Source organism: Geotrypetes seraphini, chromosome 2 (assembly GCF_902459505.1).
Source record: "Geotrypetes seraphini chromosome 2, aGeoSer1.1, whole genome shotgun sequence".
Taxonomy (NCBI): Eukaryota; Metazoa; Chordata; class Amphibia; order Gymnophiona; family Dermophiidae; genus Geotrypetes; species Geotrypetes seraphini.
Window position 1 is genome coordinate 147,733,359 of NC_047085.1, and position 27,472 is coordinate 147,760,830.

General features: G+C 45.2%; 1 protein-coding gene across 3 annotated transcripts in view; it reads left to right on the forward strand.

Annotated features, from left to right (window-relative positions):
- Positions 1-962: 962 nt before the first annotated feature.
- The window catches only part of TGIF1 (TGFB induced factor homeobox 1), a 36,210-nt gene continuing 9,700 nt past the window's right edge, over positions 963-27,472 (forward strand). Inside the window, exons 1-2 of one of the 3 annotated variants that reach the window (XM_033934620.1) lie at positions 963-1,860; positions 23,037-23,263. In XM_033934620.1, coding sequence (XP_033790511.1) covers positions 1,845-1,860; positions 23,037-23,263 — 243 coding nt within the window. In that variant the 5' untranslated portion in view covers positions 963-1,844. Of the gene's footprint in view, positions 1,861-2,000; positions 2,494-10,849; positions 10,970-23,036; positions 23,264-27,472 lie in introns of those variants that run through there. The other 2 variants (XM_033934622.1, XM_033934621.1) reach the window with 2 other exon arrangements.

Consider the following 27,472-nt stretch of genomic DNA (forward strand, 5'->3'; position numbering starts at 1 on the left):
TGCTGGGGAGGGGAGCGGCTTGCAGCAGTGCGACCAAAGCATTGCTTGCTAATATTAATTTTTTAAAGCCACAGGAAGCAAATATATCTTCTCCATAGCTCATAGTTTAAGGGGTGGGTATTTGGGTCAATCTAGGCTCAGCCACATCTTGTTCTGTGAAGCAGTAGCTAAGCAAGGACCGTGACGAAAGGTTTTACTCTTTTGGTCTTTTTTTTTTCCAGCGGGAAAACAAAAGCAACTTCTCTTGTGAGCTCAGTCTGAGTCAGGAATGACTGTGCTTTGGCCCTTGTGCACACTCCGGATATGAGCCGCCAATTCCTGAACCCTAGCACCAACCACCACCCTCTTGGCGGAAAAAAAAATGCAGGAAGGAAAGCCAAAGGCGGATCCTCCCTCTGCAGCAGCTGAGGCCGAGCTGCACTCATCACTTATTACCCAAATGCCCCTCCTCCTGCTCTCTGCAATCAAGGACGCCGCTTCCTACACCCTGCTGCAACGGCTCCAGTCCAAACTGCCACAAAGTTGCCCTGCAACTGAACAAAAGTTGTTTGTTCTTCTACCCGTTTGAAAAGAAGAGCTATGAATGCAAAGTCTCCCCCGACTTTCTTTGTTCGGGTTTTTTTTTTCTAAACAGCAATCAGATCAATTGGAAGCTTGGTTATTTTGGGTTATTTTTTTTTAATCAGCATTATTATTTTTGCAAAATGAATCGACCAGGATCATCCCCCCCCCCAAGTACCCCAGGCATCATAACCGCAATTCAGAAAGCAAATAAAATAGATCAAATATAATTAGCAGTTTACAAAGTTTCTTTCTTCCCTATTTTAAGTTCAACCCTTGCAAGTAGAGTGTTGTGAGAAAAAAAAAAAAAAAGACAACCGCTGGCAGGCACTAAACTTGCAACTAAAGCCCTCCCGGAACTCAAGTCCGTCTGCTACGGTGGCAATAATAATATACTGTATAAAGGCACTCTGCCATCTCTCTAGAAGGAGGAGGGAGATGCAAGAATGCAAGTTTAATGACAGTCTTTTGAAAGTCCTCCTCCCCCCTCCCCCAATCCTTCTCTTTACATTACTTTTCTTTCCTCTTGCTTCGCAGTTGTGAGTGGGTGGATCATCCGGTATCAACAAGAGGCGAAATCGAGGGCAGCTGTCAAAAAAAAAAAAAAAAAAAGAGAAAAGAAACAAACACACGCTGCCTTCTCCTGCTTCAGTTTAATGATCAAACGGCTGTCTGGCCAGAAGAAAAAAAAAAAAAATATCTGCCGGAGGTGGGAGCAACAGTGCCAGCCGCCCCCCCCCCCTCTAGCGGGGGAGGGAAGGAGGGCACCAGCTCATTCGTTGCCCTTATGTTGTGTGTGTCTGTGTCTGGCAACAGTGAGCAGCCGGGGGAGGGCGGCTCGGCTTTTACTAACAGTGACTGCCGGGGAGGGGGAGGGGGAGGAAGGAACACCTCATGCACCTTCTACTACTATTACTAGATCCTCTCACTCCACGAGGCAAGGGAAAGGAGGACGGGCTGGTGATCAGGGGCAAAAAAAAAACCCAACAACCCAGCCCCCATAACAACGGAACTGGTTTAAGAATCTGAGCCCAATCTTAAACTCGACGGGAAAGGACGCCAAGGAACCGGGCACTTTCATTGTGTCGCTGCCAAGAACGAGGCGGCTGAGTTTAAGACTCCTGTCTGCTGGGACCACCACTTTTGCTCCAGCACTTCCCCCCCCCCCCTTCTCGTCAGGATAAGAAAAGAGACATTTAGGGATAAAGCGGGGTTTTGAAGTCCATTTTTGCCGGGACTTTTTTTTTTTTTTCCTTTTTTTATTTAGATCGAGGTCAAACAAGATGAAAACGAAAAAAGGTAAGCGTGCGACTTTGTTTGGGTTACTAGGGGGACGTAACTGCCAGCCAGAGAAACATAGTTGTGACAAGAGACCCGATTTTTTTTTTTTTTTTGCTCCTGCTTCAAAATAAATAAGTATAAACACGAATATAACTTTGAATTAACATTACGTTCCCTTGGAGGTGGAGAAAAGCATTTTTAAGACGTGCAGTAAAAGAGAAAGCTGCCCCCAGATGCACGCTGTCACACTACAGGCTGTCCAAACTTTGCCTTTTAGCTCCATGCTTTGTCTTTTGTTTCTCCTCGGTTTAAGTGAACCTTCTCAGACTGTAATCTTAAGGGAAATGCTTAGTGCTTTTTCTCTCTCTTAAAAACGAAACCCCAAACCAGATCTCTGAGCAGTGTGTGGGACAGGGAAGGTTCTTTGTTTGCTTACAAGCAGGAAGAGGGCATAACAGCCACTGATGTTTTCCCACAAAATGTTCAGAGCTCCAGCGTCTGGTTTTCAGGAGATCGGGAGGCTGGAAGTTGTTCCTTCTTTCCCGGGACTTTTCCTTGTCCTTTAATACGAGGCAGTCGGGCCTGTGAGAAGTGTTTATAGGGAATGGAAATCCTTCGAGCTTCCTTTGTTCGTGACCGCTTTTCCATGCTGTAAGTTGGACGGGGTTTTTTTTTTTTTTTTTTTTCCTGGTAAATTCTTGAGGGCTGTGTGATGTGATTGCCTGTATGGATTTGTGGTACAAAGAGTATTGCTTTTTTCTTGTTCGGTGGGGTACTGCTGGCCCCATTATTGGGTAGTCTCCCGTCTCTCTGGGGCAAGTTTTGAACCCAAGTATTCAGTTATTAACTGTTTCATTTACCCCCCCTCCAAAAAAAAAAACCAACCCAATAAAACAAACCAGCACGCTAAGTAATGTGATGTGGTTTTTTTTTTTTTTCGTTTTTTTTAATACGACCACCATGTGAACAACTTTCTGCGTATTCATCAATCACAGCTGAAAATCGAACAAGTTGGAAGACGAAACTAAAGTCACAGGAAGGAAGGGAGGGAGGAATAAATTCTGACAGATAAGAAGAAATTATTCACAGATGCTAGAAAGAACTGTTCGAAGGACAAAGAAACCCCGGGGGTTTGCGAGATTAACCCTTTGTTTTGGTTCTCAATGGAAAAAAAAAGTGCAAAATGTCAGAAAACTGACTTCCTTTGATTTTTTTTTTTTTCCCTTTTGTAATTTAAAACCCTAGCCTTGTTTTTGATGGTTATGCCAAGACTGCCTGCACTGTGGGATATTTAAACAACAGGCAGTGAGACAACTGGTTTCGCCACTTGTTAATACATGAGAGAAGGGAAGCAAAACTAGGATGGAAAGTCCCGTACAGTAATAACTCTCCCGTTTTCCTATTAGCTGAGTTAATAATAAAACCTTTGCCCAGCTACATTAATATATATTTGGACCCGTAGCAACTTCCTGGATTTCAGTTTAACTAGTAACTTTAAGGCATTGTTTCTGACGAGTAAAATAAAATGACAGGGGGTAGTGTCATATTTTTTGACATGTTTGGATGACTGAAATTGTAATGGGCTCAGATGAAAAAAGTAGAATGAAGAATTATCGATCGATGGGAAAATCTTTGCACGTGAAGTGACCGGCCTTAACTTTTCACAGTCTTGAGTAACCAAAGTGACAATGTTCATGCTTAGCCTTTGTGCTTATTCACAGGCACACAAAATCGCACAGATTGAGCTTATTTTCGAGTCTGGGACTTCAACCGCAGACATACAAGCTAGGAAAGAAGAGTTTTATTAATTAAAGCGAATGGCTTTAATGCAATGCATGCTGTATAGCAACTTCAGGCCAGATGTACCTGAACTTTGCTGCCGAGTGGGGAAACCCCTATAACTAACTCTCCCGAGTTTCTGGAGTGTTTGGGTGAAATGAATGTAAGCAAGTATTAACAGCCGTATTTCACACTAGACATTTTCCCCCTCCTGATTTGATTGAGACGAGGCTAAAGGAGGCCTAGCTCGTGATAATCAGCCGGTGAAATATTAACAGCTAATTGACAAGCCAAGCTACCAGAACTGCGAGGACAACTGAACGCAAGCTGGTAGTGTTGCAAAGGCTTTAAAGGAAGCGCGTGAGCCGAGCCCCGCCCTGTTCCCGCCCAGCCCAAGCCCCCTCCCACCCCTCAGTGGGGAACGTTTGACCGGGGAGGAGGAGATTGTTGGTTTCGTGGTTGCTTAACTGCAAAGCCGCGTCTCCTTACTGAAAGGCAGTTCAAAAAATAATAAACTGTACTATATAAACCGGCAAGCTTAGCTATGTTTGTCTTTGGTGTTCCTTCATGCACCCCCTCCCTTTTTCTGAAGTTGAAAGCCAGTTCTCTGTACTTTAGGTGCATATGAACTCAGCCAGCAGGAAGAGTCCCATTGAAAGCAAAAATCCTAGGGAAAAAAATGTTTGAAATTGGCAGTTGAAGCAACTTCAGCTCCCTCTGATTTTTCTCTAAGATAACTAGACAGTTGGGCGTCTGCTGGGTTGCCCGTTACACAAAATGCCATGTGGGTGTTCTGCTGCTGTAGTACTGTATACCTAACATGACCATTAATTTTTTTCCCCGGAATGGGAGAGCACTGGTACCTCCCCTGTACCCCAGACCCCCTGGGTACCTTTTTTTTTTTTTAATCAGCGTACCTGGTTCCGTACTGCTCAATGAATGGCGTGAGCGGAGTAGAACCAGGCAGGTGCGCCGCTCTGCTGCTGCAGGAAGACATCAGGAGGCAGCCGCCAGGATTAAAAAAGTACTGGGGAGGGGGTGTGGTGGGCCCCTGAAAACGGAACATTTCGGCGTCGGGCCTCTGAAAATGGCACATTTCAGCATCCCAAAGCTGTGCTTCAGGACAACGGGACAGCCTAAAAACGGGATGGTCCCATTCAAAACAGGATGTATCGTCACGTTATGCATACCTGAAGACCAGGGCCGGTCTTTGCAATTCTGAGGCCCTGCCACACCCTCCTACATATGATTAGAGGCAAAGTCTGCACTCATGGCAAATGTCACCTGATTTCTGGTTATAATTTACATCCATTTTTTAGTGGAAGGCAGCCGTAGTGATTTTCATATCTTGGCTGCAGAACTCTCCCTGCTGCGTCCCACCCCTTTTTGATGTCTCTTCCTGCTTCTGCAAGGGTTGGACGCAGTAGTGAGGAGGCTCTGGTTTTGGAGGCCAACAGCATATGAAACTTCCAAGTCGGGGGACAGATGTGCTGGGGGTGCAGGGCGCTGTGTGCAGCTGCTGTTGCCATTGCCTAAGACCAGCCCTGCTTAAGACAGCTTAAAATGTGGATAGAGGACTGGTACACCAGTGATCTAACACTCTACCTCTCTAACCTATATCTATAAATAGATCATATAAAGGGTTCAAAAAGTTACAGATTTGTTAACAAACTCAAAGGAGTTGTCTTAACCTATATAATATATATGTATATGTGATGCCCCCTTCAGGGCAGCTCTGGGTCCGGGACTGGAGTCTCCTGAAGGAAGTCTCCGTCGGTCCCTCACTCGATCAGCGCTCAGAACCTCCACCTGGGGAAATGTTAGCAGGTGGGTTCACCCTCTTCTCCCCCCAGGAAAAATCCAAAAAAGCTTCTGTGAACAAGTTTGGCTAATAAATGAAACTGATTTGAACTATGCCCATAGGCCTAATCATAAAACAAATTGTCAGGAATAGCTTTCAACAATCCCAACACTTCCATACTTAAACCAATACTAGTGCAGTTAATTCAACAGAGGTTATATACTACTCAGATGTTTAAACCCTTTGTTTGTAGTGTCTTGAACCTTTAACTCTCAGTTCAAATTCAGCAGTTCCAAAACCCTTTTTGCTTCTCTCAGTTCTGGCTACCAATCCTGTGTTTTTATGCTCCTCTCAAGCTTCTTAGCTTAGTCAATAAGTGAGCATGGCTGTGTACCTAGCTCCCTCCTTCCCTTTCCAATCCACCCTTGCCCAGTCCCCAAGTTCTCACCCAATCCATGGAAGCTCTTAGGGGTAGGTGGGGGCTGCCCTTCCTGGCTGGTGGGCTTGTCCCTATGGCATCCTCATTGGTTATCCCTTAGATCTGAGGACCCTGGCCCTCCCAAGAGCCCTCCACTTCCACCGCTAGTCTCCAATTGCACCCTAGTGCCCTGGCAGCTCTATTGGGCTACTAGTGCTGGTTCGCAGTCCAGTAGCCTTCCCTCCTGCAATCACCATTACCAGGGCTCCCCCTAAAAGGCTGCATCTTCTCTTCTCAGGCACTGCTGCTCCCAAAGGCCGCTTGCCTTGAGCCCTACTTACAAGAGGTGGTGCTTTTCTGCCATGAGCTCTCTGCTCCCAAGGGCTGCTGATTTGCCTCTTCAAGAATGCCCCTAGTGGTACACCTCTGCAAGTACACAGCATACCAGCTCTAAAAAGAGCTTCGAGTCAGCCTATGACAGAGTTTTCCATTTAGAGGTCTTGTGCTGACTAAATCACATTATAATAATAATAATAACAGTTTATATACCGCAATACCGTTAAGTTCTATGCAGTTTACAAAAGATTAGTGGAGTACAAGTTGAGTTGACGTACAAGTTGAATTAACTTAAGGGATGTGGGGAACAATGGGGAGAAAGGGCAAGGGAGGGGAAAGAGGGAAGTGGGTCAACTGTCTAGGTATTTCAGGAATAGGTGGGTTTTGAGGCGTTTCCTGAATACCTCATAAGTGGTGGGCAATAGGAGTTGTTCTAGGTCTTTACCCCATAGAGCAGCCTGATGTGAGAGAAGATGCTCATGGTGTTTTTTAAGTTTGCATCCTCTAACCGGGGGAGAAACGAAGTGCGAGTGGGAACTTCTCTTGTGTTTGTTGGCTGAGAAGGAGAATAGGTCAGTGATGTATTTAGGGGTTAGACCGTAGAAAACTTTAAAACAGAGGCAGGCGAATTTAAACTTTACACGAGCTTCCATCGGCAACCAGTGTAGCTGTTTGAAATATGGTGTCACGTGATCGAACTTCTTTAGACCGAAGATTAGTCTGACCGCAGTGTTTTGCATTAGTTGTAATTGTCGCATATTATTTTGGGGGATTGCTAAGTAGACGATGTTACAGTAGTCGAGTTGACTTAATACGAGGGATATACAGCTACAGCTCACTGTAAAGATCTCAGGTCTTTGTGCTGAAAGCAAGGACTCCTCTGAGTTATATTGGCCACTGTAAAAGGTTCCTATTCAGCCAACCCCTAATTCTGTAGTCTTGGTGTCACCAGCCAGACTTTGAATTGATTGAACAGTTTCTTTAATAATGAAGCAAAAACAAGCTTACAATTAGATGGATTCAATGCAGCTTGAGCCTGTCACATATCTTCTTACTCTACCAGCATATCAGAGTGAAGCTGGGAGTTTCCACCTTGTGGAGATGACACCATTCTCCAGACTTAGATAAAAACCTAAGCTGTAATAGATTATTAGAACTAAAGGGAAAAACCTGGTGGGAGAATAAAGCTACACTCAGATTTTCTCTAGCCATGTGTTCTGCAATATGGCCACTGCTCTCTCCCAGACTGGAGAAGGTGGGGGGCTTATGCTCTGTGGAAGCAAAACCCTCTGAGAATTTAAGTTCACAGAGCACACATTACTTATCATCTATTACAAACACTTATCTTGAAACACCCACATAACATGGGAGCAGAACAGGTCTGTTTTCCAAATGAGCATAAAGCACAGGTTTGACTCTATACAGTGTAAATTCATAGGGCTAGATTCACTAACCTTCCGATCCGTGGGTGATTGGAGGTGGGCCGACCGATTCATTTACTGGAAACAACTTTTTCCCTCTTTTTTAGGGATAAAGTAAAGTTTTCAGTATAATGTGGGGGTTACAACCCTCCAAACCCCCCACAACGCCGGCACGATCTCTGTTAAGTAAAGGGGGGGTTCTCCCCCACACTCCCCCCCCACACTCCTCGTCAGAGCCCTTTAAAATACTTTTTCTTCGGTGCGCTTCCGCCTTGCGCTCAGTTGTCTGCGCTGGGTTGTCGGCGCGCACTTTTGACCTTTCACCTTCTTGCCTCCAGTGCTGTTCTACTGTTTTTTCTTTGCAAGCCTGGGACAGAGAACAAAGAAGCAGGGCGGCAGAAGGCAGGTCCCAGTCGCTTATTTTGAGTACCTGATTGTAAAAACCGCTTAGATAACCTTGATAGGCGGTATATAAAATCCTAATAAACTTGATCAGTCATCCCAGTCGGTATCCCTCTTTTTTTTTTTAAAGTGAATCTCTGGCTGCCTACATTTGCATGCACAGATCGGAATTGGATTGGCACAGAAGTTAGTGAATCGGGTCAGGAAAATTGGATCGCAAACCAATCAGTTTGCTTAGTGAATCTAGACTATAGATTCTTCAGAGCCAGTTCTCAACTGCTGCACTTGCCTTCCTACTATTTTCTCACTCCTTTGAACTCATGGAGAGTGGATTTCTACTTCTGCTATTCCGATTCAGCTCTGCTCAGTTCATATCCTCACATTCATTTGAGCCCACAAGCTTTATTCCCACTCACGAAATAATATCTTAAAATGCATAGCATTTCACCCATGTGTCTGAATGTTCATCCTGGAGTGCATAATTTGCATGGGGTGTTAACCAAACCTCTCTGCACACTCAGCCATGTGACTTTCACAAATTGGATACAAATCTCTTGCAGTCAGCTAAGTGGCAGACAGAAATCCCTCTCATTCTTTAGTTTTAACACAGATAAAGTTGGTTTTGAATCCACTGTTCACAAACACTTGTTTTCAAGCTTTCAGAAACCCACCCCCACGTCTATATATATATATATATATGCCTGAACAATATTTCAACCATCCCAGGTTGATGGACCAAATCCTTAATGGACCAAATCCTTAATGCTCCCCTCTTCCGCCTTAACGCTCCCCCTCTCCACATTAGAAAACAGATCAAACACTCTTCCTTTGCATCAGACCAAATCCCTAACTCTCCCCTCCCCCCCTCAACACGGCCCACCTTTCTTTACTTTTTCCCCCTCCCTCTCATACAATATGCTTTGTTCCCCCCTCTCATAAATTCAATTGTACTCTTACAGTACATACCGTATGTGCTCTGTATTAGCCTCTCCTTCACTTAAATTGTCAATGTAAACTAGTTTTGACCCTTTGATTGACTTGTTATGTTCTTCTTGGTTTTCAACTGCACTGTATGTAACTCTTCTATTTGTTGTGAACCGCCTAGAACTCCCTGGGTATGGCGGTATACAAAAAATAAATTATTAAATTATTATTACCATATTACTTGCCCCTCATGGGGTGACTAGTACTAGAGTACCATCTCTCCCCAGCGAGCAAACTCTGGGGGCAATTTCTCCTGGTGGGTTAGTTTTGGTCTTATGCTGGTGTGTCTCCCAATTCCTAGGCCAGGGAGGTCTTATGCTGGTACGTTTCTAACTCCATTTGCTGGGTGGCAGTTGTTAGGAGTAGGTGAAGCTGTTGGAAGTGGAACTGTTATTGGTTGATAGATATTGAGGGATACTGTACTACATGACTTGTACAAAGATAAGTACATTATCTCCACTTTGGTTTTAAAGCATATTGCCTCAATTTGAAACTTTTCAATATTTAAGAGAGTATGGAAATTAGAAAATAACTACACAGTTGGTTTTTGAAATTTTTGAGAAACTTTTGAAAACAGAAGACTGTTTAAATTTAATATACCAGAGGTTTGGTTTTTATGCTGATGACTGAAGTAAGGGAGCTTTTGAGAGTTGTTTTTAGGCCTAGATTCACTAAGCTCACCGTTGTTGGGCAATCCGTGGCCGAGTCTTGCTGGGCGACCGATTCACTATACAGTCCTCATGCAAATCATTTGATCGGACGCATGCCCCACACCGACCCCACGGATCACTGCAGCCCATCCATTTTGCCTGTAGCTGTGATCCGCGCATGTGCTTTGCTCTCCACACAAGCAAGGTCAAAACAAAGGGGGAGGGGTGGCATAGGTACAGATAGGTCCTGAAAGAAAATTGTGCAGGCAGAATAGAACAGAACACGGTTTGCAGCCATACTATGGAACAGAACATCCATATCCAATTCTCAGCCCAGTTTTAGCTACCCTTGGTAGCTGCAGGCTTAAGCCCCACTGCCTTCTGCATAAGTATGAAACCTTAAATGAGATGTGGTCTAATAATGGAAGCCAAAAAGCCCCCTCCCAAAAAATACAGGTAGAGAGTTTGAGGATTCAAGCTATTGTCACTTTGTTAAGACAATGGGTGGGCAAACCATTTTTTATATAAGGTCACATTAAAGGGTCTCGGGTGCATCAGGAGCAGAGGGAGGTAAGAAAGAAGCACAGATGAGCAGGGAAAGGCGCTGAGAAAAATAGAGAAAGAAGGAGGATACATGGGTCCTGTGGGCGGTTCAGCATTTAGTCTGCACACCTTTGTAAACGTCCACCTTAAATTGCAGAGCAGCTTGAAAAGTTTGAGTACAAAAATGGGAGAAGAGGCAGATGATGGTGGATTGCATATGGTGACTGTTTTTCCTCAGGACCATTTGAATGGGAGCATCACCCTGCTGTTTTTATTTGTTTATTGATTGGTTGGAATTTGTTAACTGCCTTTATGAGGAGATTCACTACTTGGCTAACAGTAACAAAAAAAATTTATCATACTGTGCATACTGTGCCCCTACCCGGCTACTCCGTCATGACACCTGACTTGCACAGATTTCGGGGAAGAGCACTGTATTACAGTACATCCATATCAAAGCGGATTAAGCTAGGACTACATTCTCAGGATTTTTTAAAGCTTGTGATGACAAAAAAAACAGTAGCTCTGCCTTCAGAGTTATTCAGGGCCTTCTGCTTGCTGGGATGGCAGAGGTGACAGTTGGTGCTAAAATGCTGCCAAACAAGGATGTCTGGCTCCACCCCTGAAATGCTTGCTAACCTTTTGATCTGCTAGTCTCAATGTGTTGAAGACCTTGCTTTTTTGAACAGGCATTTGCTGGAGGATCCATGGAGGTGGGTGTTGGAGACATATGGGATCTGAATAATTTTATCATCTCGGAAAAAGACATAAGGAACAAAAAATAGGATGTTTAGTTAGATTCTTTGTATTATTTTTCTGTATGTTAGGTGTTGTAAAGGGCTTATTTAGAACGTGGGGGTAGATAAGCCCAGATAAATAAATTCAAAGGTTGATCTTTTCTCCTGGATTCTGTATAGGTTGCCCAGAATTGGGCCTGGAATTTGTACGCAGATCCGAGTGCAAATTGATTGCTGCTAATAGGCAATAGCAATCAATTAGTGCTGTTAACAGGTAATGATAAAAACCAATTAAAGGTTACGAATGAATCTGAAATCTGTGTGCTTTTCTAATAATCATGCCCATCTCTTCTCGTGTGCATCTCAAATGAGAGCGTGCCCATGGGAGGCGCATGGGCAAATCAAAGGCGATCCAAGAAGTTAAAAGGGATATCACAAAATAATGGCCACGCCTAACTTTTAGCATGGGAATTACACCAGCTTCTTGTAGGCATAATTTCTGTGCCCACAGTTAGGCGTAACTTGTGCCCTGAGCTCCAATTCTATAAATGTTGAGCATCCTATAAAGAATAAGAGGCTCAGCATTGGACCCTTTTGATGCCTGACTTTCAGCACTATAGATAGAATTTCCCCTGGGTCTTTTATTAATAACATTGCCAGAGTAACAGCATCGGCAGGCTGGAAGTAATGCAAATATACCCCGTGCAGAACAGGCTGCAGAAAATGGCTTTGGGCTGATTTTAGTCCGTGGCCACTAGTGTGTTCACTCTTGGGGCCATACTCTATATATGGCTCCTAAAAAATCATTGTTGACTAGAATGGCACTTAGCACAATTCTGCAAGGTGCACTTGCGTTTTATGGAATCGCACTTAGCGCCTGTGTCCAAATTATAACTTAGGCATAGGTATTTAGGCCAGCTAAAACCAGGCCTAAATACCTGCACCTAAGTTGTGCACGGATTGGTTGTATTCTATAACAATGCACCTAACGTTTAGGAACACTCTGGTCCACCCCTGGCCATGTCCCCTTTTCAAATTTGTGCACTGCAACTGGCGCATACTTCTTATAGAATTGCATTTTCTGAGTTAACACATAACTTTTAATTAGTCCCAATCAGTATCGGTTAAAAAGTGTTAATTGCCAGTTATCGACATAATTAGGCCAATTAAGTTGTGCGCTACATAGGCTAAGGGCACCAATGTACGCGCACAACCTTAGGCGCCAGATACAGAATTTTTGGGGTTGATGCGTAGCAATAGGCTGCGGTTTCATGCCTTCCCGCGACTAGAAAGTACTGTAACTTTTTTTAAGTTGAAAAGCTAGTTTCTACACGAATTCTTTGTTTTCTGTGCCAGGTACTTCTCATCTGGATTGGCCACTGTTGGTTCATGTAACACAGTATCCTGCTTCCATCAGTCTGATCTAGTATACAGTATGTCTATTATGTTCTAAAAGGAGAAATAGTATCTGTCCTTCCTGTGTTGCAGCCTGTTCAAAAGTATGCTGCAGATATTTTTGTCTCTTATAGAACCCCTCACCTATTCCCCAGGTGACTAGAGGGCATTGAGGCACACGGTACCTAGAGAGCCCTTTTTAAATTTGTACAGAAAATTATCCTTTTTGCCATTTGAGTGTTACAACACTACAGTATATAGATTAGTGTTGTACACTCTCAGGTAGTATTTCTATATTAGTCTTTAAGCCCGTTACATTAACGGGTGCTAGAATAGATGTGTGTCTGTCTTTCTTTCTGTCTCTCTCTCTCCTTGGCCGCTGTCTGTCTTTCTTTCTATCTCTCTCTTTCCTCGGCTGTCCACCACCACCCCTTGCCTGCTCCCCCTGTCCAGCAGTAGCCCTTCTCCCTTCCTTTTACCTCCCCCGTGTCCAGCAGCACCCCTTCCCCGCTCAACCTGTCCAGCAGTAGTCCTTCTCCCTTCCTTTTACCTCCCCCCTGTCCAGCAGCATCCCTTCACTAATCCCCCTGTCCAGCAGCAGCCCTTCTCCCTTCATTTAACCTGCCCCCTGTCCAGCAGCACCTCTTCCCTGCTCCCCCTGTCCATCATTACCTGTCCAGCAGCACCCTGTTCCCTCTATCCAGCATCCGCTAGCCCGAGCAGCCTCGGGGCTTTTGCTAGGCCGGCCCACCTCGCATTATCAAAGTGGACTGGCCTAGCAAATGCCCCACGATTGCAAGATGAAACCACAGCTGCTCCGTTTGCTGGTCCGGGGGTGAGAAGAGGCATCGCGGCAGCGCAGGAAGTCATCCAGCATCGGAGATCGGGGCAGAAGGCAGACAGTGCGCATGTGTGGCACGGAAGCAAATATCACGGCAGCAGGAATCACAGCATCCTAAGTGCGCATGCACGCTTAGGGTTTTATTATAGAGGATAAGTTTTGGGTTGACTCTGTTGCAATTCCTTTGTAGTAGGTGGCAAAAGGCAGTACTTAGTAAGGTCTTGTCTCTAACTTCAGAGGTAACAAATGAGAAAGCATGTAGGATTTTTTTTTTTCTTTCATATTGCTCTGAAGAGTCTGTTACATGAGTTGGTAGGTCATATCCTGTCTGCTGCTGAACAGTCCATGTGTCCCTGTGCAGTGACTGAAACATTTAGAGTGTGGTGGGGCTTTAGGATGAGATAGGGATTTGTCATGGGCCGTGCCTTCCTGTTGGGAAATGATAGCAACCCTGCGTTTTACTGCATTGTTTACATTGGATTCCTGCTTTAACGTTCCTTGGTGCTGGTGTTTAACAGGCCTGAACAAAACAAGGGCTTGTCGAGAACCCACTTCTAGCATTGTGGATGCGTCTGCTTTTGTCTGTCAGAGTTGCATCTTTTCGTCTTCTGTGCTGTTTTCCATGGATTTGTTTTTGCGGTTGCTTAGTTTTTCCCTCATAATCTATGTATTTTACCTTTGGTACAGTATACCACTACTGTTTCATAAATGAAAGACAGTTAAATATAATAAGCCTTATAGATTTCTTTTACCTGAGTTTTTAAACCCTTCTGCTCTTCTCCCAAGATTAGTTTTCAAGTCTTAGTACATATCTTCGCTGCATCTTTTTGGCTGTATTCCTAGTATTACTTCATTTGTTCTAAGTATTTTTTCAAAAGTTAGTGGTGGCTGTTTGCATTTTTATTGCTACTGTACCTGTGATACCTTCATGAGGCCTTGAACTGAGTCAGCAACCAACTCACCATACATTTATTAAAATATATAAAAAGATAGGCAGAAACGGAATAGAACTAGCTAGTTCAAGGCACTCTGAAACTCTACCTCAGTGTGTAGCATATGAGGTAGAAGTACACACAGCCAGCCAGCAATTGTGAAGGTGCAACATTGCAATAGATTCAGGTATCCTTTTTATGTTTCTTGGTATGTCGAGGAAGTCTTTGAATCAGTGTTATACTAATACTGTCACGGGCACTGGTATCCCTCTCTGCCTCAACTTGTCAAAGAAATGAAGCCCAATCACAGCTTTGGATTTTGAAGAGAGACACAGTTTGTTTGGTTACATCAGTGTATCACAAACTGTGTGCCGCGGCACACCAGTGTGTGCCTCCTGAGATTTCAGGTGCTCACGGTGAGAGGCACGTCCTTTAGGAAGTCAGCCAGCACAGATGACTCTCCTCCTGGCCGGCATCTCTCCTCCTCTCCCTGCACCTCCCAGATCCCTCCACCGGCAGGTCGCAGCCAGATGGACATCCACACACTTCCGGGTACCTTCCAGCCGGGGCACTAGATTTAGCGTGCCGCCGGCCAGAAAGTTTGCGAGACACTGGGTTACATGAATCGGAGTTATTGTAATACCAAGGAACCATTTTTCCCCTCCCCCTTGCATCTAGGTGGTCATTTATGTGTTGCCCAAAACATAAACAAGCCACACCCCAGCATGGGGGCTTCTCCAATTAGACCACCATCTCACATAATGCCTTTTAACACCAAAAGCCACTACTCCCTCGATTTGCCTTTACACAACAGAACCTGAATATTGACTTATTTGCCTTGAGGTTTCTTCCTCCCACTGTGAAATAACAGGAAACAAGCAACAAATCAATTCAGCTTCAGGCAGGAGGGACAGTGTGAGCAGGGATAGTGCTGCCTGTGAAACCCCTGAGGAGGACCTGTGATGGCCTCCCACCACATGATCTTCCAATTACTGGTCAATTCAAAAACGAATCCTCATGCCGGACCAGTGCCAGCAATGCGATCACCCCGCAACCATGCCTGAGGATTTGGGGGCCATGAGTTATGTTAAGGCTAGTCAGGAGGTCCCACCCCCCTAATCTCATACTTCTATCTTTCTGCATGCAGCAGGGGAGGATAGTTTTAAAGAATACAAAAAAACTGAAAAGGAAACCATTGTTCTAAGGGTGGGAAAGTGAAATAATCTGTGAAGCAGAGACCTGCAGTTTCTAAATGTCAGAAGCTGTATAGTCGCCTTGATTTCATCTTTGGTTAAATATAAACTTTTCTGAACACCTTGCTCACTTTCGGTACTTTCTGTGACCTTGCTCACTTTCGGTACTTTCTGTGATTGTTTCTTAGTTAAAAAAAAAAGAAAAGTAATTCTTAAGTTTAAAATGTGTATAGGTTTAGCTCTCTGGCCTTCAGCAGCGTGACTTCAAGCGCTACAGGATTTTTGTATGGTTATTGCCCAAACTTTAGAATGTTGGTGTACATATTTGAGTCTATTTGTTCCGTTGCTGTGATCAGCACTGTTTTAAAATGCCCACATAGACATTCAGTACTGGTATCTGGATTTCTGCTGGTGATGAATGTTTGTGCACTGCGGTCAGTGTGAAGATAAAAAAAGGACCCGAGTTCCACTTTTTAGAGTTCATTATCAAGACAGTGCTGAGGAGATCTTTAAGGATAAGCAGATCTGGTTGGACCTGTATGTTCAGGAGAAAACAGTGGTAGATGCTCTATGCAGGAAGATTGAATTTCTCAGCTAAGGAGACCATCGTACTCGTACACTACAAAGGCATTCTGAATCTTGCACTTTGTAAAAGTGAAGGGGTTTAAAAAAAAAAGAAAAAAAATTGTATTTGGTGGAAGGAGATGCGAGGTTAATATTTTTACTTAAGTTTGTGGTTATAGAATGTATGGTACAAATAAAAAATTACGATTCTCTTATGCAAAAGTTTTAACAAAGATATATTTTACAGTGAATTGCAGTTTTCCCCCCGCTGTGGTTTGCAAAACATTTCTCTTGGAACCTGCTCTCATTCCAAACTGCATATACATGCACCCTTGTTTGAACTCATGCAGGGGACACCTGGTAGGAGCTTATGCTATAAAGGAACATGGGCACCTACATTCCTGTAGAACAGGGATGCCCAAAACGTCTATCACGTTGCAAAGACAACGCCGGTAGATCGCAGAACCAGTGTTCTCCCCAGCGTATTTAGCATTCCTCCATGGTCACTGTCTCACCTTTAAAGTAATTAGGGCAGCCTGCCGTCAACCTCTGTAGCATGTTCCCTCTGTCGTAGTCCTGTCCCCGACGTAAGAGGAGGTGCAGGATCGTGGCAGAGGGAACGTGCTACAGAGGCCGATGGCAGCCTGTTACGTTTGCTCTGCAGGCTGCCGTAATTACTTTAAACCAGTGGTCTCAAACTCGCAGCCCGCCAGGTACTATTTTGAGGCCCTTGGTATGTTTATCATAATCACTAAAGTAAAATAAAACATTTTCTTGATCATATGTCTCTTTAGCTATAAATGACAATATTATTATTAAGACTTAGCCAAAAAGAAAGATTTATAAACTATAAAGAGTTTTACCTCATGCAAAATTGTCATTTCTTTAATAAGAAAATAACTATTTTTTTTCTGAGGCCCTCCAAGTACCTACAAATCTAAAATGTGGCCCTGCAAAGGGTTTGAGTTTGAGACCACTGCTTTAAACTGTGGTAGTTAGGCCCAGAGGGAAGAATGGAGGCAAGAACTGAGTTGCAATCCTACTCGATGATTCAGTCTGAGGTCCTGACAGTCACTGTGTGTGGGAAGCAGCGGAGGTAAGGCACCGCATGTCAGGGTAAGACTGTGCCCGTCGCAAGGGCCTTGGCAGATCTGGGTGGGGGGGGAGAGAAGAGACAAAAGGACCTTGAGGAGGGGGTGGGAAAGCAGCCTTGAACCAAAAGGGAGGGGGAGACGGGGCAGATCCTGGATTACTAGAGGGGTTAGAGAGGGGAGGGAGATGCCAGGCTCTGGGGAGGGGGAAGACAAAGAGAGTGAGAGAGACAAAGACCTGGACCAAAGGTGGGAGGACTCAAAATGTTAGCAGAAGGAAGTTAGAGAGAGGGAGAAACCTGAAACAAAGTGGAGGCAGAAGAGAGGGGGGCAGATGATGGACTATGAGAGGTGCAGACAGAATAGACAGAGGGGGGAGAGACCCTGAGGAAGAACAGAGAGATGCAAGATCATAACAGAGGAGGGAGAGAGAGGGTGACGTTGTCAATAGGGGTAGAGGAGAGAGGAAGAAAAGCTGGACTCCAGGAGGGACAGAGAGAGATGTTGGTTAGGGAATGGAACAAGGTCTGGAGGACAGAAGAGGTGCACTTGGTATATATATAAATAAATATGAGGGTCTTTTACTAAGGCGCGCTAAATGCTAACGCATCCATAGAATATAAAGGGCGCATTAGCAATTAGCGCGTGCTAAATCGGCTAGCACACCTTAGTAAAAGAGGGGGGTATATGTTTATTATTTTTATTGTTGGTAGATCATTTTGACTTGGTCATTTTAAAAGTAGCTCGCAAGCCAAAAAAGTGGGCACCCCTGCTGTAGAGAATGCTGCCTAAACTGGAGTCTATACATGCCTAAAGGTTAAGTCCGAACACTTATGCCTACCATAGAGCTGATGCACCCAAATGTCAGAGATATGCATGTAACATGCATAAGTTTGAGACCTGCCCATACTCTGTCCCAAGCCCTGCCATTGCATACATGTAAACATTAGCACCTTATGCTAAAAATTGTCCCCCTGGTGTCTGCTTCACATAATGACATAATTTGGTTTAAATGCTAAATGGGCATTACTGCAAAATTATGTTCTGTTCTTTTCGTATTTCATCAGCGTCATCATGATTTTAGTTTAAAGAATTTGATCTCCCCGTGCCTAAAAGAATGAGTTCATTGGTGTTCCAGGTTTAACAGTTTCCCCATGGAAATGAGTGAGCTAAACAAACTATATATTTTGCAGCAGAGAGCATTTTCATAAATAGTGTGCAGTGTTAGTCAGTGATAAGAGATTGGTACAACATACTACTACTGTTAATTATTTCTATAGCGCTACCAGACACACGCAGCGCTGTACAGAGTCACAAAGAGTAAGAAAACTGTCCCTGCTCAAAAGAGCTTACAATCTAAACAGGCAAGACAGACAAATAAGATGTCATGGATACAGTTAAGAGGAATGGTTAATCAGCTGGCTGGGTTGGAGAGCAGAGGAGTAGGGTTAATGTACTGATTTAAGATCAAATTCCAATGGCTGATTTGAGCTAACAAAGGATTAAGGCATGATATGGGGTGTAAATAATGTGAGGCTTATTTTATATCTCACCCCTGCATGACACTCTCATTTTGTAGCAAATCTAGCAAATGTTTTGGGTTTTTTTTTAAATTGTATCTGCGATTCATGATGGTCATTATTATTCTCTTAATATTGGCGGTATATCAAATAAACTGAACTGAACTATGACCTTTAGGGTTGTATATCGTTTTTGATTTTGGATTATTCATTTTTTCCAAATCTAAGCACAAAGCAAGTTTACTTCCTAATCCAAGCAGACTTAAGCATCTGATGTTCTAAACCAGGGGTGCCCACACTTTTTGGGCTTGCGAGCTACTTTTAAAATGACCAAGTCAAAATGATCTACCAACAATAAAATTTTAAAAAAACACAACGCACACTGTACGCATAGAAAATGTTAATTATCATTCCTATTCCAGGGTTTCTCAAAGAGGTCAAAGCAGATGACTCTATGCACTATCACCTCAGTAACAACCATACAAAAATAGACAAATATACCCCCCTCCCTTTTTACTAAACCACGATAGCAGTTTTTAGATCGCAGGGAGCTGCGCTGAATGCCCAGCGCTGCTCTCGACGCTCATAGGCTCCCTGCGCTAAAAAACTCTATTGCGGTTTAGTAAAAGGGGACCTTAGTGTAAAATATAGACAGCAGATATAAATTCAGACACATTTTGATCACTAAATTTAAAATAAAATCATTTTTCCTACCTTGTCTGGTGATTTCATGAGTCTCTGGTTGCACTTTCTTCTTCTGACTGTGCATCCAATCTTTCTTCCCTTCTTTTAGCCTGTATGCTTCCTCTCCTCCAGACCTCGTTCCCTCCCCCAACTTTTCCTTCCTCTCTCCCTGCCCTTTCTTTCTCTCTGCCTCCCTTTCTTTTTTTTCTGTTTCTCTTCTTTCCTTCTGTCTCCCTGCATGCCCTTTTTCTTTCTTTCTCCCTGCCCTCCCCCAAGCCACTGCCATCGGGGACCAGGACCCAAATCGCCACCAATAACAGGCCCCAAACCGCCACCAATAACAGGCTTGAAAGCCGACGCCGCCCCAACCTCTCCCTGCTTCGGCCGACCAGCATCGCGATCGAGCTGTTGGGGGAAATGCTGCCGGGTCCTGCCTTCGCGGAAACAGAAAGTAGGCAGGATCCGGCAGCAAGAAGAGCAAATGCTTCACTAACCTGTCTCCCGCCTTAGCCCATAGCGAACGCTTGCTTCAGAGCTCTCAACATGGGCGTGCCGGCTTCCCTTTCCCCCCCCCCCCGGATATAACTTCCGGTTTCGGAGGGAAGAGAAGGGAAGCCAGCACTCACATGTTAGAGCCACGGAGCATAAGTTCGCTACGGGCTGAAATCTCCAAGCCGGTTTTTTTTTTAATGTTCAGCAGCGGCGGCAGCAGCAAATGACAGCTGGGCGGACCGCCCAGCTAAAAGGCCCTAGAGAGAACACTGGAGAGGAAGGCTGATCGGCCAGGTAGATCAGGACGGCAACACGAGTCTATCACGGAGCCCGGAATGGGCTCCGCGATCGACTCGCGTTGCCTTCTTGAGCTACTGGTCGATCGCGATCGACGTGTTGGGCACCCCTGTTCTAAACTTACTATGCTTTTAATGAGTGATGCTAAATCAGTTCTAACTGGTTATCACTGAAGCATTTTAGTTTCCGATGCACATAATGGTTCTACACGGTCTTTTCTATGCTTCGTAGCATCTGCCGATTAATATTATGTAAATGTGGTACAACGAGGTAATTGCCTGGTGATGCACAAAACGAAGCACTGACCTTTAACACTCCAAAATTACTGGCAGGTCTGGTCGTGCCGGTGGTGTGTTAAAAAAACATGTCTCAGGTGCACGTGTTAAAGGTGCATCTCATGCCCGTGCATCTAAAGTGTACATCGGCAGGTCTGGGCTGTCGAATGCATGTAAGAGAAGATACATTTATCATACTTGATGGGGGTGCCAAATTTGTGTGTGTTAAAGCATGTCTTGTATGTGTCTTAAAGGTGCATCTCGTGCATGTTTGTCTGTGGCTGGTGAGTGCCTGAGAGATGAAAGTTCAAGAAACAAACAAACGGGGACGGGCAGAAACAGTGTGGGAAAAAAGCATTTGCATGGTTTGTTGGTAGTTCTCAGGCTATCAGTGTAAGTGAGGCGCCCATGATGCGCTGCAGTAAGGCACGCTTATGAATGACATTCAAGCATGCCTACGACGTAGTATTTCCTGGTCCATGTGCACAGTTATACCTCTTTCCATGGACTATTCTGCACATTTCAGTCGCCTTCTCCAGCAACTTATCTGATGGAATTTCCATCAACCTCTGCAGAGCTCATTTGCATGAAAAGTTTTTGTAGCATCACTCGTCGTTTTGAAATCTGACAATTTACCGGCACTACAATGACCTACAGCATTTTAATGGTATGCTTAGAACATCAGTTTTAAGTTCTGAGGCAATGGAGAGTGGAGTGACTTGCTAAAGGTTCAAGGTTTAATTTATTTGCTATACTACCTATAAGATGAACCATCTAGGTCAGTGTTCTTCAACCGCCGATCCGCTGACCGGTGGCGGTCTGCAAAAGTTTCCTGCTGGTCTGTGAAGAATTTGTGTCCCCTGCAAGCACGTGTCCATCTTCCTTCCGGCTTGGCTGCTCCTTATCTTCAGCGCCAGCTGCACTTGTTTGGGAGGATGCTGGGGGGGGGAGGAGAGGCGCCAGCGCAGGCTGATTGCCTACAGGATGTGCCTCTCGCAGTGCCTCTTGCAGCACCTCTCCTCCTGCCTAGTGTCTCTTCTTTTTCTGCACCCCCCACTGGCAGCTCAGGGCCCCATCTGGAGGGGCTTCGCATATGCGTGGACATTGACGGGATGACATCATGCATGCACATGACATCCCATCGACGTCCGCGCACTTCCGGGTGCCCTCGCGCCGCTGCCATCAGTTTAGTGTGCTGTGGCTCGCAAAGTTTGTGAGACACTGGGTTAGAGCAACAGGCTGGGTACCGGCATGCCCAAGTTAAAATGCTACTGTGGCTCCTTCTGGCCTTAGGCAAGCCACTTCATCTTCCATTGCCTTGGGATAGCCAGGGGTGGTAACCTCACCCTATTTAGGGCCTCCCATTGAAACTGTCATGTTTGAGGCAGACTCATAAGTCATTCCTAGCTTGTTGTAGGGACTAAAAATTGAGTGTTATAAATAGGTTACCTTTGACACAAGAAAACCCCCAGATTTTTTTTTTGTCATTTTGGTGTTAAAAATGATGCTAATTGCCTTAAAACACCATAATACACAATTGAAAATTAAATTAATGGTTTTTCCTTTCAATTTTGGTGATCTTCCATTTGCTACATTATCAGAAATGATGTTCAGCTACAATCCTTTTATAATACTTTAAATAGATTTAGGGCTCCTTTTACAAAGGTGCATTAGGGCCTTAACGCACGGAATAGTGCGCGCTAAAATGCCGCACTCGCTAGCCGCTACCACCTCCTCTTGAGCAGGCGGTAGTTTTGCGGCTAGCGCGTGCTAATCCGGTGGGTGCGCTAAAAATGCTAGCGCACCTTCGTAAAAGGAGCCCTTAATAAAGTCAGCAATCTTCTAGCTAAATTTTTTGGCATTCCTGGACTCAACTGACATCTTTCCTCTTAATCCGTGTTCCTTTTCTAGAGTTTGCATTCATTATTAACACACTTGCATATATGAACACTGTTGCTCATTGTTGTTTAATTTATGAGATACTGTAATTTACAGGGGTTATATTTGTATATAGTTTTGTATACGTTATTGTTGTAAATATAGAGAAAATTAATTTTAAAAATAAAGCTTGGACTTAAAAAAATGACACGACGCAGGAAATATCATTTCAGACAAACACACATCTTTAGTTTCTGTTGTCTATGTCTGTAAAGATCTCACATTGGTAAGGAGATAGACGAAAATAACTCTTCTGCCTTTTTATGTTTTTATTGCTTATGAGGGGTTCTGAGCTGCAAGTGGCAACTTTGAGCTATAACACTCAGATTCGATATACAGCGACTAAAGTTGTGTATGCAAATCTGTGCGTATTCCTGACCTATAAGTGAACTGGTCAATTCATGCCGATAATTGCCAATTAACAAACAATTATTGGCACTAATTAGAATTTATGCACACAGCTTTCTAAGCATATGCTATAAAGTGGTGTGTGTAAATTCTACCGTGTGGATCTCAAAAGGTGGTAGGGCCGGGTCGTGGGCATTCCTAAAAGTTAGGGCACACTGTTATAGAATATGCCCGATCTGCGCGCAATTTAGGTGGAGGCATTTATGCCAGATTTTCATTGGCATAAATGACCATGCCTAAATCTTAGTTGTGGGGACTAGCATTACACGTATTCCATAAACCGCACTTAACTCCAGACTAGCGCTAAGTGCAGATTTTTTTTTAGGCTACGTAAACAACTTTCCCTTTAAGTGTTTTGAAACTCTGGAGCAGCCAGCAGTGAGGCTCGGAGGTGACAGTGTGACTACAGACCACTTAGCCCTGTCTTACAATGAGGCATAGAAAATTGAAATGATTGACCTGACCCCTCATGCATTCTACTTTTATATCCTAGGTATAATGCCTCTATCAGGCAGCGAGTCTGACGATGATGACAGCATGGATATCCCACTCGACTTGTCCTCTAGTGGTGGCCCTGGTAAGCGGAGACGACGTGGTAATTTGCCAAAGGAGTCGGTGCAGATCTTACGAGATTGGTTGTATGATCACCGTTACAATGCTTATCCCTCAGAGCAAGAAAAAGCACTGCTGTCCAGACAGACACAGCTCTCCACACTACAGGTACTGTACTTGTAGCGTGCATGGTACATAAAGACTGCAAGGGCCCAGTGGATTAAAGTAAAAGGAGCTATTGTATGGGGCACAAATCTCTGTTAGGAAAGTAATAAAAAAAATTAGGGGGCAAAAAAAAAGACCAATAATGGTTTTCCAAAAGAGTTGGCTGGAAAAGTAAGGGACAAAAGTAAATATTCAAAAGGTACAAGAGATCTCAGAAAGGGAGGGATGGGGTACGAAATACTGCCCGGAAAGGCTGAGATAAGTAGCAAAGATAGGCCAGCAAAGGCAGAAAGAGCAAAGCTAGCTACATGATAATGCAAAGTGACAAGACTAGTTTTTAATAAAATAATGATAGGGGAGGCTTTAAGCAACCTGCTACCTAAGGAAGGATCAGAGAGTATTCCCTCTTCCCTCACTCTCTGAGAGCTTTGGTTCAGGAACATGGGAGTATATGTAGGAATTGAGAAGGGTCTAAGGTATGTGTAGGTGGGTGTCTGGAGCAAAATTGTATTTGAAAGAAGTAGGGGGAGTATGTGTAGGAGTGAAAGGGGTATCTTGGATGGTAAGAACTATTGTGGTAGAGATTCTTCTGTGAGTGAGATATCAGGAGTAGGGAACAGGGCCTCTGTATATATTATGGGTTTGGTATATGAGAATGTTTGGGTGTTAATGCAGCAGGGTACCTTATGTCCAGATTTACCTGGACATGTCCTATTTTTAAAGGAGTGTCCTGGCATTTTTCTAAAACCCAATAGTTTGTCTGGGTTTTGGACTCTTTGAGTCCAGCCTAATTTTATTTTTTAAAACTTCGGACAGGCAGTGGGGGTCACCTGCGGGTGGGAACCGCAACAATCACTGGCCCGCTGAGGGTACTGGTGGGAGCTTCTGAAGGCTTGTTTGGCGCTGACTGGAGGTGGTAGGAAAGGCCCCAGCTCTGCCTGAGCTCAGGGCTGCAACTGCATCTACATATGCTCATAAGCTCAGGGCTGTCATTGCATCCACACATACTCATAAGCCCTCCAGAGGTGGTCCCGATCTCAGGCAGAGCGGGGGCCTTTCCTGCCACCTCCAGCCAGCGCCAAGAGCAGGACTGCGATTGATGTAGCTCCCACCCATGGGTGACTCCCAGTGCCACCAGAGATACCCATCCCACAGTGGAGAGGGGAGGGAGGGAAGGAGAGAGGAGATGAGGTGGCTCAGTTTGTGTCGGAGTGAGGCTGGAGATAGGATGGGTCTGGGGGTGGGGCCAAGTGTCTTTTTTTTTTTTTTTAACTTGAGAAATTTGGAAACCTATCCAGGAGGTGGCTGTCAAGTACACAGTAGGGATGGAGAGTGGTTGTGAGAGGGGAAATTTTTTGTCTGGGACAGTAATGCAAAGAGATGGGTGAGACAGACTCACAAAGAGGGTGCTGAGGGTGTGGGGAATACTTCATATTCTTACATTTACTCCTTTAAAAAAAAACAAAAAAAAAAAAACATGCTTTTCACCTCCCCCTTCCCTTCACCAATGCAGATAAAGCTTCAATTCAGGCTGGGAGGAGGTGAGCACTGCCAAACTGCCTCTTGACCTAGTATTTTTTAATGAGTCCATCTGGCCCAGGAGGAGGAGAAGCACATAAGCACCTCATCTTCTACTGATGCAGGACCAGTCTCATGCTCCTGAGTAGTGAAATCATGCAGCTCTCACGAGACTTGGCACCACAGTAGCAGGTGAGGATGCTCTTCTGCAACTGCTGAGCTAGATGGAGAAACTGGGGAAAAAGGAGAGGTGGTGTAGCAATTGCTAAGAGCTAGCGTAATCGTGCTCATCTCTTCCCGGCATACTGCCATAACTGTTTCCCCCCTCCCAGTGGAAGACACACCTACGTGTAGAGGAGGAAAAACCAAGAAAAATAAAATTTGGTTCAGAATTTTTTTTTCTTGGTTTTTCCTTCTCTACACGTAAGTGCGTCTGGTGCTGGGAATCCCGCAGCCTGAAGCTATCCGCAGCCCCCCTGGTACCTTTTTTTTATCTGGCGGTGGTCCAGCGCAGTCTCCTGATGACAGCTCTGCAACGAGAAAGGCAGCCATCCAGCAGGAGACCACGCTGGACCACCGCCAGTTAAAAAAAGGTACTGAGGGAAGGTGTGTTTGCTCCATAAGACGCACCCACTTTCCCCTTTTTGGGGGTGGAAAAAGTGCATCTTATGGAGCAAAAATACGGTAATTTGAAACTAACAAGAACAGAAACCAAAACTAAAATAACATTTATTATTTTAGGTATTTATAAACCGCCTATCAAAGTTACTCAAGCAATTTTCCCTATCTGTCCTGGTGGGCTCGCAATCTATCTAACGTACCTGGGGCAATGGAGGATTGAGTGTCGGATGGAGCAGTGTGGGATTTGAACCCACAACCTCAGGGTTGTGCTTATAATTATCAGCTATTTTCATTATATGCCACCTGACCATAAAACTCTCTGAAAACTTTCCTATTTAAGAGCCATCAGTAGAGGCTAGTATATTCTCATGTGCGGCACCTGTAGAATGGAATACATCAGGCAACAAAAAGAGCTGTACAGCTTTAAAAAAAATGTCAAAAACCATAATGTTTGCTGTTCTGAGGACTACAGAAGGGAAATTTTTATTGTGGTTTGAGTCCTGACAGGTGGAGGGAAGAATTCTCATTAACGCTCTAGTGAAAAAAATGACTTTCTCACTCTTGGTCTTTCACTTTCTAGTGAATGCTAAAAATAAAACTGCTGTCCACACCACTAAGTGTGGTTAAAAATGTAATGTTTGGGTGAATTAAGGTGATAACAGTTCACCTATTAATTTAGCAACACACAGGAAAGAAAAGTACAAGGCAATTACTATTGATACGTTTGAATACTTGACTCCTGAAGTCGTTTCTTCCAATAGGCAGCTTCTGGGTGATTTGTGTAGCTGTACTCCACTCAGTCTCAGAAATTGATCTCGTACATCCTTTGGGATTTCTCTTTGGCATTTCCCCACAAATATATCAAGAATTTGGTGACACCAGCAATTTGACTTGCCAACCTCTCTTCAGAACCACCTCCTTGCCTATGTGTCCTTTTCCCCCAACTTTTCTTTAGTGGGTACTAGGATCCCATCTACCGTATTTTCACGCAAATAACGCGCACCCGTATAAAACGCGCACACGGGTATAGCGCGCAGAAATCACGATGATATGTACAAAAACTTTGGTATACCGCGCTCACGGGTATACCGCGCATGCTGCCCGACGCTCCTTTCGCCCGCCCTGACTTTCCGTGCGCTGTCCCGACTCTCCGTTCACCCCCCCTGACTTCCGTGCACTGTCCCCCCTTGAAGGTCTGTCCCCATCCTGAAAGCCTGATGCCCCCCCCCCCGACGTCCGATACATCCCTCCCCCCCGAAGGACCGCCGACTCCCCAATAATATCGGGCCAGGAGGGAGCCCAAATCCTCCTGGCCACGGCGACCCCCTAACCCCACCCCGCACTACATTACGGGCAGGAGGGATCCCAGGCCCTCCTGCCCTCGACGCAAACCCCCCTCCCCCCAACGACCGCCCCCCCCCAAGAACCTCCGACCGCCCCCCAGCCGACCCGCGACCCCCACGACCCCCCCACCCCCCTTCCCCGTACCTTTGGTAGTTGGGCCAGAAGGGAGCCCAAACCCTCCTGGCCACGGCGATCCCCTAACCCCACCCCGCACTACATTACGGGCAGGAGGGATCCCAGGCCCTCCTGCCCTCGACGCAAACCCCCCTCCCCCCCAACGACCGCCCCCCCCAAGAACCTCCGACCGCCCCCCCAGCCGCCCCGCGCCCCCCCTGGCGACCCCCACGACCCCCCCACCCCCCTTCCCCGTACCTTTGGTAGTTGGCCGGACAGACGGGAGCCAAACCCGCCTGTCCGGCAGGCAGCCAACGAAGGAATGAGACCGGATTGGCCCATCCATCCTAAAGCTCCGCCTACTGGTGGGGCCTAAGGCGCGTGGGCCAATCAGAATAGGCCCTGGAGCCTTAGGTCCCACCTGGGGGCGCGGCCTGAGGCACATGGTCGGGTTGGGCCCATGTGCCTCAGGCCGCGCCCCCAGGTGGGACCTAAGGCTCCAGGGCCTATTCTGATTGGCCCACGCGCCTTAGGCCCCACCAGTAGGCGGAGCTTTAGGATGGATGGGCCAATCCGGTCTCATTCCTTCGTTGGCTGCCTGCCGGACAGGCGGGT